This window comes from Toxotes jaculatrix, chromosome 14 (assembly GCF_017976425.1).
Source record: "Toxotes jaculatrix isolate fToxJac2 chromosome 14, fToxJac2.pri, whole genome shotgun sequence".
Classification (NCBI taxonomy): Eukaryota; Metazoa; Chordata; class Actinopteri; family Toxotidae; genus Toxotes; species Toxotes jaculatrix.
Window position 1 is genome coordinate 16907848 of NC_054407.1, and position 12421 is coordinate 16920268.

At 39.8% G+C, this 12421-nt stretch overlaps 1 protein-coding gene across 1 annotated transcript in view; it reads right to left on the minus strand.

Moving 5' to 3' along the window:
* The window catches only part of pth1r (parathyroid hormone 1 receptor), a 44837-nt gene extending 42962 nt beyond the window's left edge, over positions 1 to 1875 (minus strand). The window contains exon 1 of the mRNA XM_041055064.1: positions 722 to 1875. Coding sequence (XP_040910998.1) covers positions 722 to 790 — 69 coding nt within the window. The 5' untranslated portion in view covers positions 791 to 1875. The remainder of the gene's footprint in view (positions 1 to 721) is intronic.
* Between the last annotated feature and the right edge of the window lie 10546 nt (positions 1876 to 12421).

Genomic DNA, 12421 nt, shown 5'->3' on the forward strand with positions numbered 1-12421 from the left:
TAGTTCAGGTGGGTGAGTGCTAAGCAAAGCTATGAAACAATCCGTAGTAAACACAATTTGTTGCCCATTACAGGAACTAGGTTACCAGGCGCTGCTTTACACAAACACTGTGTTATTGTATTGTAACTGTGGGAAGATGCATTTAATGGAACAAGGGTGTAATCACTAATCACGACAGCTCGCTGGTTGAAGCCTTGTCAACCTCCTCAGTCCGGTTATGAAACTTTCAATAAGTGTGTCAATACACAACCGTGTCTCTTGCAATTTAAGCTTGCATACAACCTATTTGCAATTCAGCCAACGTTCACTGGCAATATAGCAATTCCTGTAGAAGCGTGACATGCACACATGAAACACAGAGACAATTAAGGGTGTGGAAGGGACGTGATATTCTTCTCTCCTTTTCTTTAATGTCAGCTTTGACTTTTTAAGCACCTAACTGCCCCAGTGATCTTTCCAAATCCCTTATATAACAGGATACCTTCATCATAATTTGCATTTTAGTTCCAGTGAGCAGATAAAACAGATATTATCATCAAAAAGGTTTTGTCTGATTGAAAAATAGAAAAACAGTCACATTTGAACTGCTGCTTCTGTCTGCTCTGTGACATGCTGTCAAATGCTCTGTGGACAGTTCATGAGTGCAACATCAAAATAGCTTTTTAGGCAAAACACATGATTGCATATGTGTATATGTATATATGTAAGGAAAATTACTTACCAGGCATAAACTGCTGAGCAGTGAGATGAGAAGAAAGTCCAGATTGTGGAGCAGCAGAGCGGATCCCATCCCTGACCTGAGGCGGGTCTACCTCCAAGAGTCCTTGCAGACGCTGCTGATGCTCAGATGAAATTATTTAATCTACTTAACTCTCTTCAAAGTGGAGAGAGTTGTGTTTTTTTTACTCCATCTGGCCTCTCGATGCTTATGGCGGCTTGTGATATCATAACTCTGTAATCGCCTCCCTCTGCCCTCGATTTAATTTCCTATAATCTACTATATGCTCAGGCTCAAGCCGCTCTTTTTATTTCTCTGCATCTGTCTTTTTTCCTCTTCTGAAATTACATCCACATGTCAGAACTATTTATGTCGCTCTCGCTCTGCGGTGGGAAGTTCAAATGATTCTTTGTAGGGAAGAAACCAACGCTGTATTTTTAGGTCTTTTAAATTTCCCCTCAGACTAACTTAAACACTTCAGTATGGAGCTGTGCGCCTTATGGCTTATTCCAGTCCTCTCTTCCAAATGTTAGATCAGTGTTGGACAAAAATAAGCCCTAAATGTATCATTCTATCACCAGTCGCTGTTGAATTTCACAATTTGATTCCCTCTGACTCATGTCACCATCAACGCGGTCATCTAGTACCGTGCAGGCGACAGTGAACCAGCAGGATCTCAGACAGGGCTCACTTTTAGCATTTGAGCAGTGAAACACAATCTTGTGACAGAGCAGAGCGTGAAATTACAAACTTTTCATAGATTTGTCTACTTGATTTGCGCCAATCAGCTCAGTCAACGCACTGCTGCTCTTCACTTTCCTTGGCTACGCTTCCTTCTCACTCATTAATGAAAACACAACATGGAAACGTGTCATCTGTGTTACTCCCTAAGACCCAGCTGAACTACAACAATCAACACAGCAATCTAGCGTGGCAATCACACAGCACCTGAATGTATGAAACTCTCAAACGGGCTCTGTTTTCCAACGGTGATGTGAAAAGCTTAGAGGAGAGAGAAACGCCAACTTGGCTTCAAGAATCTCTACTTACTATCAAGAGAAAGCCAAATTCACCCTGACGGACAGATAATTCGCAAACGCCTGAGTGTTTCTGCGCAGAGTAAACGCGAAAGTTGAAGTTTCTCGTGTAAGGAAGCGTCTCCAGATGTGGCAGGCGGCAGGTCGTGTTCAGTAGTGAGTATGTGGATGGAAAAGGGGGGGCGGAAAGGAGGCAGGTAGGGTGGAGCGTAAACGCCTCTCATTGGTGCGCACTCTCTTACGTTGGAATAAACCACGACTCCGAAATGACATATTTTCTCACCCCTCAAACAAACTCTACATTCAACAGATCGCAGGGCCTTTGCCAAACCACTTTTTTCCCCTGCAGTTTCTCAAAAGTTGCATCTAATAGGATTGGATTACTGAGACATAATGTATAAAATGTTCAGATTTTTTTTCTTTTTTCTTTTTTTTTTTTTTTTTAAATCTGAGGTACCATCCGCTGCTTTTACTGTAATTTACATCAAGACATCAAGGCTGCAGAAGCATTCTCTGACAGCTTCTAAAACTTGTCGCTGTGTTTGGAAATTAAACACTGGGTAATCTGGCACACAGTGCTGAATGTATGAGCAGACTCAGAGCAGTAAAAGAAAAAGAAAAATGTGCTTTTTTTTCGCACGAGAATGTGTTTTCTGACAGGTATGATCCTGACAGGGAGCAATCCAATGTAGAACCCCCACTGAAATGGTTCATCCTCTTTGTCCTCTGAAGCAGGTCGTGCTGATGTTCCCATTTAAAAAGCGCCCATTCTGATTCTGAAGCCTTTACTGCCTGCTGCTCTGAGGCCAGCAGTCAGTCTGATGTCCTCTTTAGACCAACTCAAGCATGAAGATATCTTTTTTCAAAAACAAAAGAACATGCCTTTAATAAATTCTGCCGGTTATGATCACACTTATTTGGTGGAAATTGTTAACAATATAATGCTAACCCCAAAAAAAAAGCAAACAAACAAACATTGTGCATAACCAGTGCTGCTCATTCTAGCAGCTGTTATACTCACAGCCAAACGTACAATACAGATTTTTCATGTGTGGTCTCAATAGTGAACAAGCTCTCAACTGTGGCAATATGAATGAAATGTTCTGGCTATGCAACCATCCAGGGCCACAGCTATGATAGCAGAATAATTGTGTAATTCAGTAATCACCTCTCCAGCTCTACAGTTTGAAAAACTGAACTCAAACTGAGCAGCAAACAAAGACACACTGAAAATAGCTTTGGTGTAAAAGCTTTCACTGCTGACACGTGATGATGGACTGCTGTTGTGCACTGAAACATCATATACATTATCCAATGGAAAGAATAATGTTTCAGCATCAGAGTCATTCACTGCCATATGTTACTGTCACACACAGAGAGGAGATTTGACACAAAAGTGACTCCCTTAAAGTGTTATTTATTCTCATGTGGACTCTCATGTTGTTGACAATATCAAATTTTAACTCGCCTACAGTATACACGTGAATTCATGGTCGAGAAGGCACATCTACAAAGATATGTGTTTCACACAAAAGTGATTTAAATAGCAACAACCAAGATATTTTTGCTGATATACTGTAGGTTTCCTGTTATTGTTTTTTGTAGTATATGAAACTGAATGACCATAACGAGTGAATGATCGATACCATAGGTCACATTCTCTGTGTGTTGGGATGGATATTAGTCTGACGTAAATAATATAAATACAGAGCAGCAACCGTGTTATGAGGAAATTTTTTTGTCATTGTTACCAAATCCCACGAAGAGACTAAAACCAACAATGTGCTAGTTTGTCTTCCAGTGACATCTGACTTCTCCATCCTCCGTGATACTAAGTCCCAGTCCCATTGCCGTAGATACAAATCTTTGAAAATGGGTCATGAGTATGCTGTATATTTTTATCAAGTATTTTATTTTTTTAAAAATGAAGAAGAATTTTCTAAAACAGCAGGGCTCTGTTGTTTTCATTAAACACTACTTATACAAGAGTAATTTTTTGTCTGAGTGTACATGAGATTGGCTCAAACTAAACTTTTTTAAGGGAATTATGACTTACACAATGAAACCATCTTGATTTTAGATACAATACGTTCTCTCACTTAATGTGCTTAAAAAACGTTCCAATCTCTTATTTTGGAGTGTGTACTTGATTTCAGTCTGCTGCTGAGTTGCTCTCCTCAGTAAATCCAAAACAGAAGCACAAAAGGAAACATAATGAGATGTTTTTTCTTTCTTTTTTTTTTAAGGCATAACAAACATTCAGTACCAGTATGACAGCAGCACCTGCCTCTCCGACAGTCTGTGTTATGAAACACACTGTGCTTGTACAGCACTCAGAATATTAATGTATTTTCATTTGTTCCACTTCTCTTTTCCCCTTCCTTTTTTAAAATTCTTTTTTAAATGCGTTCATTTTTCCTAGGTCACTGTTTTACTGTAACAATATCCTCAACTTTAATTAGCCCAGGCTTCGGTCCTATCATGAATAGGTTATTCCTGGGGTGAGAGATAATGAACAATATGAAAGCTGTCATAAGCAAACAACCAGCAATAAGGCATGTGACCATATATTTGCTCCTCTGCCATGCAGAAGATTGCACCCCACTGTGTCTCAATGGGAAACTCAAAATACTGTAAGCTTCAAAAGATTAACAGGGGAGACCGTGTTCATGACATATGCTTAATCTCTCCTCCATTTCTAATCCGTCAGGTTTTTTTTCCTTCCTTTACCAAAAAAAAAAAAGAACAAGCTTTTCTTTTGAAAAATTTTCTCTGATAGGTTAAATATAAATGCACATCTGAGCCAGTTGCTGTATCTCCATGCCACTATCCTTGGTTATGGCACTCATCCCTGGCTATGGAAATCTTAATTTTTCACCTCATGACCCTGTCCTGCAGCCTCCACCGCCATATTCATCACAGAAACACACCATTTCTGATCCATGACATCCATCTAGAATGATTAATATCCACCTGCTGTAAGTATTCCAAGTGCTTGGCAAATGCCATCCATCGCTGGCAACAAAACAGATGAGAGCTTATTAACATAGGACAAATAGTCAGCATCTTTAGGGGTATAAGAGGCATTCATTCACTGAGTCACTTTTGGCAGCCAAGTGTATAAAATGATGGAGTGATTTTGTTAGAAAGATCTTGGCAAGCTGCCATCACAGCCTGAGTCCCACTCAATAGTAAGTCAATTTGTAGATGCTTCTTTTCTTGCATTTATATCAGTTGAATGATGGGAGTCAGATGTCAGTGTCTATGGGACCGCTCTCGAGGCAGAGAGAAATTTGCAATCATTCAGGAAGCTGGACGCAGGTTCATGCCCTAGAGACTGCAAGAAATCTGTCAAATACACACTGAAAGAAAATTACTTTGAATTTTTTAAAAATATAGTTATATATGCGGTATTCACACATTACACTTACATTTGCTTGACACATTCAGTGAAAAGAATCAAGCGCTACACTGTACCCTAAAAATCCATAAGAATCCAGGAATGGAGGAACTGAAACACTATATCTGTGTAACGCCTCCACCGAAAGTCTGTAAAAACCCACACATAAATTCAAAGCACATGTATGTTTTGGACCCATGATGGTTTTCATGTGTGATCATTTTTGTACTATACTTATGGTTTCATGTAGCATTTATGACTTCAGATGTGAGGATTTCTATTTATACTTTCAGTTTTATCTTTTCCATATGAACATTTTATTCATTTCACCTCTTTTGCATTTTGCATTTTTAATTTACATGTGAAAGCTTTACGAGCAAGAACTTTACCATGTTCATGGGAAATGGGAATTTGGATTGGAACTGGAATCATTTCTTCTTCTTTGCTTCATTTTTAGTCATTTCCATTTACTGTAGTCGTAATTTGAAAACGACACATACAATCCAACCAATGCCCTTCCCTTGTCTCAAAACAATTGGTGAAATCCCCTCGAGGAAGCTATTTCCAGTCGGATCAGGGTCAGCTCATCTTCTCTGAAGCAACACTTGTTGTCTTGACAGCTCACCCACTCAGGTTTCCCAAAGGTATACCCCAGAAATAGAGTAAAGGAACAAATCTAGTCAAAAAAACTTTGTCCCTGACACCCCGAATGGGGGTTACACGTACACACTGCGGAGGTGGAGGTCTTTTTGGTTACTAACCTCATTCTTCCACCTTGATGTCAATGGCTATTGAGGCCACTTTGATCAAACACAGGGCTCAGAACAATAAGGAGAGTGAGGTAACCAATGACATTTACTGACCTCTAAACACGACAAAGGGATTGCTGTAACATCAGCAACTCTGTGACACATTGTATTGTGACCTGGGATGACAAAGAAATCAATAAGTATAGATTTAGTACATGTTTAGTCGTTACATTTCAAAGTTTCTGTCATCATATAAAAACATAAACCTGGGCCATTATAAAGGACGTCCATTAAAAGCTTTTCACAAGATTCACTGCTGGTGTTAAACAAATTGCTCCGAAATTCACAATTACAGTTAAAACACAAATACAGTAAAGGCAAAAACACACAGAAGCTGTACACACAAAGTACAAAATGTGCAGCAGCGTTTGACAACAGAGACATTCCAAAGTAACCAAAGTGTTTTGCAATAAGGCAGTGGTGGCAGGAAGAAAACGCTCCCAACCAAATACGAAAACAGCTGGGAGTATGTAACTGATGTCAAAGTCCAGCAAACAGAAAAAGAGTTCGCACACACTGATCAGAATATAAGTTGTCAAAACAACCTGACAAGGTTAGAGGCGGCTTGGGAGCTTATCATCATACAATCTTTCTCATCAGATGGATTTCCCGCAGTTGTCATGGAACTGAAGATGTTAAAATTTCCATTTTTTTCTTGAGCACTTGAAGGACTTCTCATTCTTGTTGGCTCAAGAGCTGAGCCTGAGAGTTTCTCTTGGAAACAACGGTCTACAAATCAATCTCACCACAAGGTCCATTTAGTAGCTTTTATGGAGCTTTCGAGCTCAAGCTCGAATGCTTAAATTACAAAGAAAATAAAACAGAAAGCTTCAGAACTGCTTTTGAACAGAAACTGTTTTGTCAACTACTGTTTTCAAGGTCAAGAATGAACTTTCAAAAACAGAATGCTCTTTTAAATCTGTTTTTGCACTTCATATGTAGTACTGCTCAGCAGAGAAAACTGGATAAAATGATTTAACTTGATTCAACCATGTGTCAACTCTTTCTGTACAAAAAAATGGTAGTCACCCAAAGTAAAAGGAAAATGCATTCAAAAAGCAATCATGAAATAACTGATGTTCCAAATTATACCAAGCTGAACACAGATTTCACATTTTTGCTGCATACACTGAGATACTGTATGTTTACAATGGAAGCCTTGGGCTTTTCACAGTTTTGTTCTTCTTTGTTCAACTTTGTTCTTCTTCCCTGAAGAGAGATCTGTCTGGTAAACAAATATGATGTGGACAGAGCAGAGTAGGTCATTTAACTGATCAATAACAAATCAGAAACGCGGCTGAAGTGAAGCGAAGAACACAACAGCGACAAGAGGGCTGTTTGTAACTTTAATGCAGTCTCTGCACTGCGCAGAGATCACAACCCAGAATGCAATTTTTAAATAAACGAGCACTTGTCACAGTGACTTGGCAGTTAGTGCTGTCACCTCACAGCAAGGGCGTTCTGGTGTGTGGTGGTCAATGTGTGCTGGAGAGTGGCTGCCCACCGCTCTGCTGGGTCAAACTCAGAGGGTGAAATGTCCCCACGAGGATCAATACATACCTCAGTAACTCTTCTCTTTCTCCTCGCTGACTCAATAAAATTGAATGCTGTGTTGTAGGTCCTAGTGGGACAGGGTAGATGGGAGATGATAGCAGAGAACGGGGGTAATGGGGTTTTAATCAAATGAACGTCATGTGTCATCCACCTAATGTGAGGATACTTTTACACAAGGTGATTTTCAAAAATGATTTGGTGATGACTGTGCAACAGGACTCAGCAGCCAAATGTTCAGATTACTCTGTTGTCTCTGTGTGTAAATTCATGTTACCTGAAATAAAAACACCCATGATCGAAACAGGGAGTTGGTGAAATGAGTAAAACAAAAGTGGAGAAATCAAACATGTTGGTGATTGAAAAGAAGATTTGTTTTTAAGTGACATTATTCAGGTTCAGCTAGTTGCACTGTGACCAAAGGAGGGCGCTGTGGCTCAGCTGTTGGTGTTTGACAGCACAGATGCTGACAACTTATAACTTAGGCCTGTAGGCTGGCATCCTGCCCCTAAATAAATAATACATCTTCCTCTGTTAGTGAAATCTTTGATGTACAAAACTGTGAACGCTGAGGACGCATGCTGATGTTAGAGGTGTTTAATTGACGGTGAAAGAATGGAACCAAGAATAGTTAAAACTGGGACTTAGTAAATTGTTTGTTGGACCCTGACAACACACACACTCACAAAAACCCATATAAACAGGAACAGCATAAATGTTGTTTATTAAGGCTGAAATGTTTGATATAGAAATGTTTTAACGGAAATCCTGCTGTGAATCCCCCCCCCCCAAAAAAAAAACCAAAAACAGTGTTTATATTATCTTTACTAAACAAGAATTGCTGCCAAACAACATTGCTCCAGAGTCTATGTTGGAGTAAAGCCTATACAGACTGGCACCATCATCACTTCTGCACACTAAACTGGATACCACTTCAGGTACAAGCTGGACAGGGGACAGTTTAATTACATGCTCGCTCACTTCACTGACTGCCTTGTGGATTTGATAATGAACACGTCACAGCTACCAGGAATCCAGCTGGTGTATTAACCACCTTATTAGTATTAGCATTGGCATGGACACACTATATCCTGAGTGCTGGTAAACGATCACAGTGGAGCAGTGTCACTACAGCTCCACAGAGAGGTAATACAGAGCCATAGGGGAGTCTGTTAATGGAGAAAGAGAGTGCTACGTACACTTGATGCTGCTGTTTAAAGCAATCTAAATGTAAATAAAAGGGTTGTGCCAAGACTAGAACCTTCAACCACTTCCAAATCAACTGACAGTTTTTCAATACAGGTACAAACTTTAGACATGTATGTCCAAAATTCCAGAATATCAATGTTTTAGCATAGTTTTGACATGAATAATATAAGCACTGCAGTTGATTCAAAGTTGATGATCAGTGTTATGATTTGTCAAGACCGTTGGGGGGCAGCCGGTTTCAGAGCCTTTCTCCTTTTTCATCATCCACCTCCTCCTTCTGAAAATAGGGTTCTCTGTATCTTCCTTAACTGGATTTCACACCTAGCCGCTGTTGCAGCACATGTAGCAGGGTGAGATACACTGCCTCAGAATCAGACTCTATGGAAGCGACACTTTGGACACATGGTTAATGACTTTAACTTGTGGTTTTTCTGTCTTTCAGCTGCAGATTCTTTCTCCATGAATAACAGCAATATTGTTTGAGTGACATCTGAATTGCACTACCACTTCTTGGGGGGTAATTATATGACAGCCTTGCTTTCATCCAGGCTGTTAAGGCACAGTGCAGCAAAGGCTACAGCTGCACTGAAGGTCATCTGATGGGTCCAAGTAACAATTGGCTTTGTCCACAGATTGGAGCCTTTCCAAGGTACATACCAGCCAGACAACAGACTAACTCCAAAATAGCAAACTGCACAGGTCTTGGATGTTTTAAGAGCTTGACTGTATGAGGTTCATCATGTCGTGAATTGTTGCCGCAGCCTGTCAATGGCAATCACCTGGTGGGATCTGAAGGGGGAGTTGGCGCTGAGCTATGTAGGGCTGAATCCATTTATTCTCAGACTGACATACACTGTTTCCGTCTGTGTCTCTATGTAGGTTAGCTCCAGCCAGACACTGACAACTTCAGTCATGTGATGTTTGAAAATAATGAGAAACAAACCGCAGCAATGACTAATTATTTCTCCAGCTCGAACTAATCTGGTGAATATTTTAAGCTTCGATGTCCCATCTTTTCCACGGCGGTCCAGGCCACAGTAAGGTTAGAGCAAGAGAAGCAGAGCGGGTCTAATTGTTTTTCTGTGTTTTTTTTTTTCTCTTAATTGTGTTTAAATGATGGGATTCTCTTGGTCTTAGGTTATGTTTTAGTGTTCTCTCTTGCATCACTGAACAATAACAACCTGCTATTATATCAAAAGGTTTATCTGTCTACAAAAATCTCAAAACAAACCGTGCAAATCCTTCCAACAAATTCTTACTGACAGTTTGTGCTAATGTGAGCTACCATCTCGGTCCAAAGCCTGTATTGTCTCTGACATCATCCCCAAGAATGTAAATTTAATTCTCCAGTTAGGTCAAGAAGATTTGTGTTTGATTGACACGAGTAGATTTTGTTTTAATCATGCATGACAACTGGATTATCATCACACCATTTTCAGGCTTCTCACAATATTGTTGGTTTTTCCGACCTGTCATCGCAGAGCGAGAGCATCTCTCAGCTCATTCAAAATTCATATTGACTTAAAAGTCTTTGCTTTTCATTATGAACAGGAAATCTCAAAACTCATTCATTTCCTCTCCAACAGCTGTAATGTTTAAAGGCAAACAGATAGACATAAGAGGAATGTATGTTATGCAGCACTGCCCAACAAATGATGATGAGGGCCATGTTTGGGATATGCATCCTGGCAATGGACTTGCCAAAACTCACCATTTGCCGCTACAGATTTGATTGGTTTCTACTTTTGTCGCATGAGATGTGTGGGAGTCTATGCTCTAAATAAAAGCCCAGAGCAGCTGTTGAGTAGTATCTTTCAATGCAAAGACAAAAAGATGTATTGAAGTCTGTTTAATGACAGACGACCGATCTGTAGGGTGAACAAAAGTAAACCATTTGTTGGGCACACTTATACAAGATGAAAAATTCAACAAATCTGTATCTAAAAGCACAGACACAGGACTGAATTTATATCACTGTATTCTTAATGGACAGTTCAAAGACAGACACTGTTCAGCTTGATCGAGCCTTTGAAGTTGCAGGAGAAAGTGTGTTCTATTTCTTTTTTTTTTTTGGCTTTCACTCTTGTTTATTTATGGATAGGTCATATTTCATCCTCCATGTGTCAAGACATACAAAATCAAAATAGATCGCAGCACCCACACACAAATCAAAATGTCCTTTTCAATCCATACTGAGCATAGCCCAACCCCCACCAAGCAGAATAAAGAAAATACTGAAAAACGTGAGCCTTTAACTACAGTAAACAATATTTTACTGAATCATGCACACCATTTTTAGTCTTGCAGGACTGTGGGCTGTCAAATAAACGACTCAGTCCTATAATCATGATAATTATGATCAACCTCTACGACTTCAGTCGTACCTTTTGTCATGAAATTTACATGACCTGTCCTACTGTGATGCAAAGAAATGACACAGTCTTTAAGAGATCAAGCTCATCATCCTTCATCATCCTCAGTGTTACATTTTGTTGATACACCTTTGGAGGGGCTTCATTTACAAGCAAAACTTTCACTGCAAAATACAAAGTTCATGTTCATGTGTAGAGCACAACCTCACACAGGATGGCTGTTCCATACTTTATGAGCACAAACACAGATTGCTCTGTTGTCCTGTGACCAGGGAAATCTGTTGTGTTGATGGAGTGGAAGCATGTCAGATACAGCATGTGCTTTCTAGAATGTGCCTATAGATCTATAGATGGACACACAGGTTGCAGTGCAAAGACAATGTAGCAAATGTTATTGGAAAGGAGAGGTTCTTTAGAAAGTTTTTGAATGAACATCGCATCTGAAATCAAAGAAACTACATGTCAAGCTTTCCCTTTGGAGCCTGCTCCACTCAGAATGAATTTGCAAACTAATCGAATGTTTGTTTGAGTTACCTACACTCATGTGATCTTTCTATCGTAACAATGAGAACACCAAAAACATCATCCTGGCTGCCACTCTGTCTGTCTCCATTCAAGTGTGAATGGCAGCTTCACAAAGTGGCACTTAGTGTCATCCCAGATTACTTTCTTGACTTCTGTGTTCTCGACACTGAGCTTTAAAAGAGCGTTGTTCACATATAACTACACTCAAAAGTCAGAGATCAGACAGAAACAACACTCTCTGAATTCTATTTTTAGGGCAGATTTAAGTTTAGTGCTCTGCAAATCCCTCCGATCAGACCAGATAAAGATGGTCATCATAAGGATTTGTCTGGGCACATCATGCGCACAGTGAATAATGCTGCCTCATTGGTTGCAGTTTGAAATAATAATCAAGGATAATTGCTGGGAACTGCAGTTCATCATACAGCATTGTCACATTGTGATTTAAACAACTTGACCTACTTCTTGTCCAGCAATCATCATTTTCTTCATCCCCTCCCCACTAATAACCACACTTCACTGAACAAGGTCAACAGTGTAAGATAAGGGAGGTTAAACAGGGTCTCCTTTGTGCTGATGAAAATAGCCCAATTAACAGAAGGCTCTAGGCCCAGGATTTCAGCTAATATAGTTTTCCATCATCCATATCTTGATGATGTACACACACACAACAACCTTTGTCTTAAATAGAAGCACAAAGGCATATCCTTTTATAGTCTTCCCACTATTGTTGGCAGTGTGGTTAGGCATGAAAGGGAGGGGTGTGAAGATGAGACCTGTGGACAGTGGATAAAGGGACC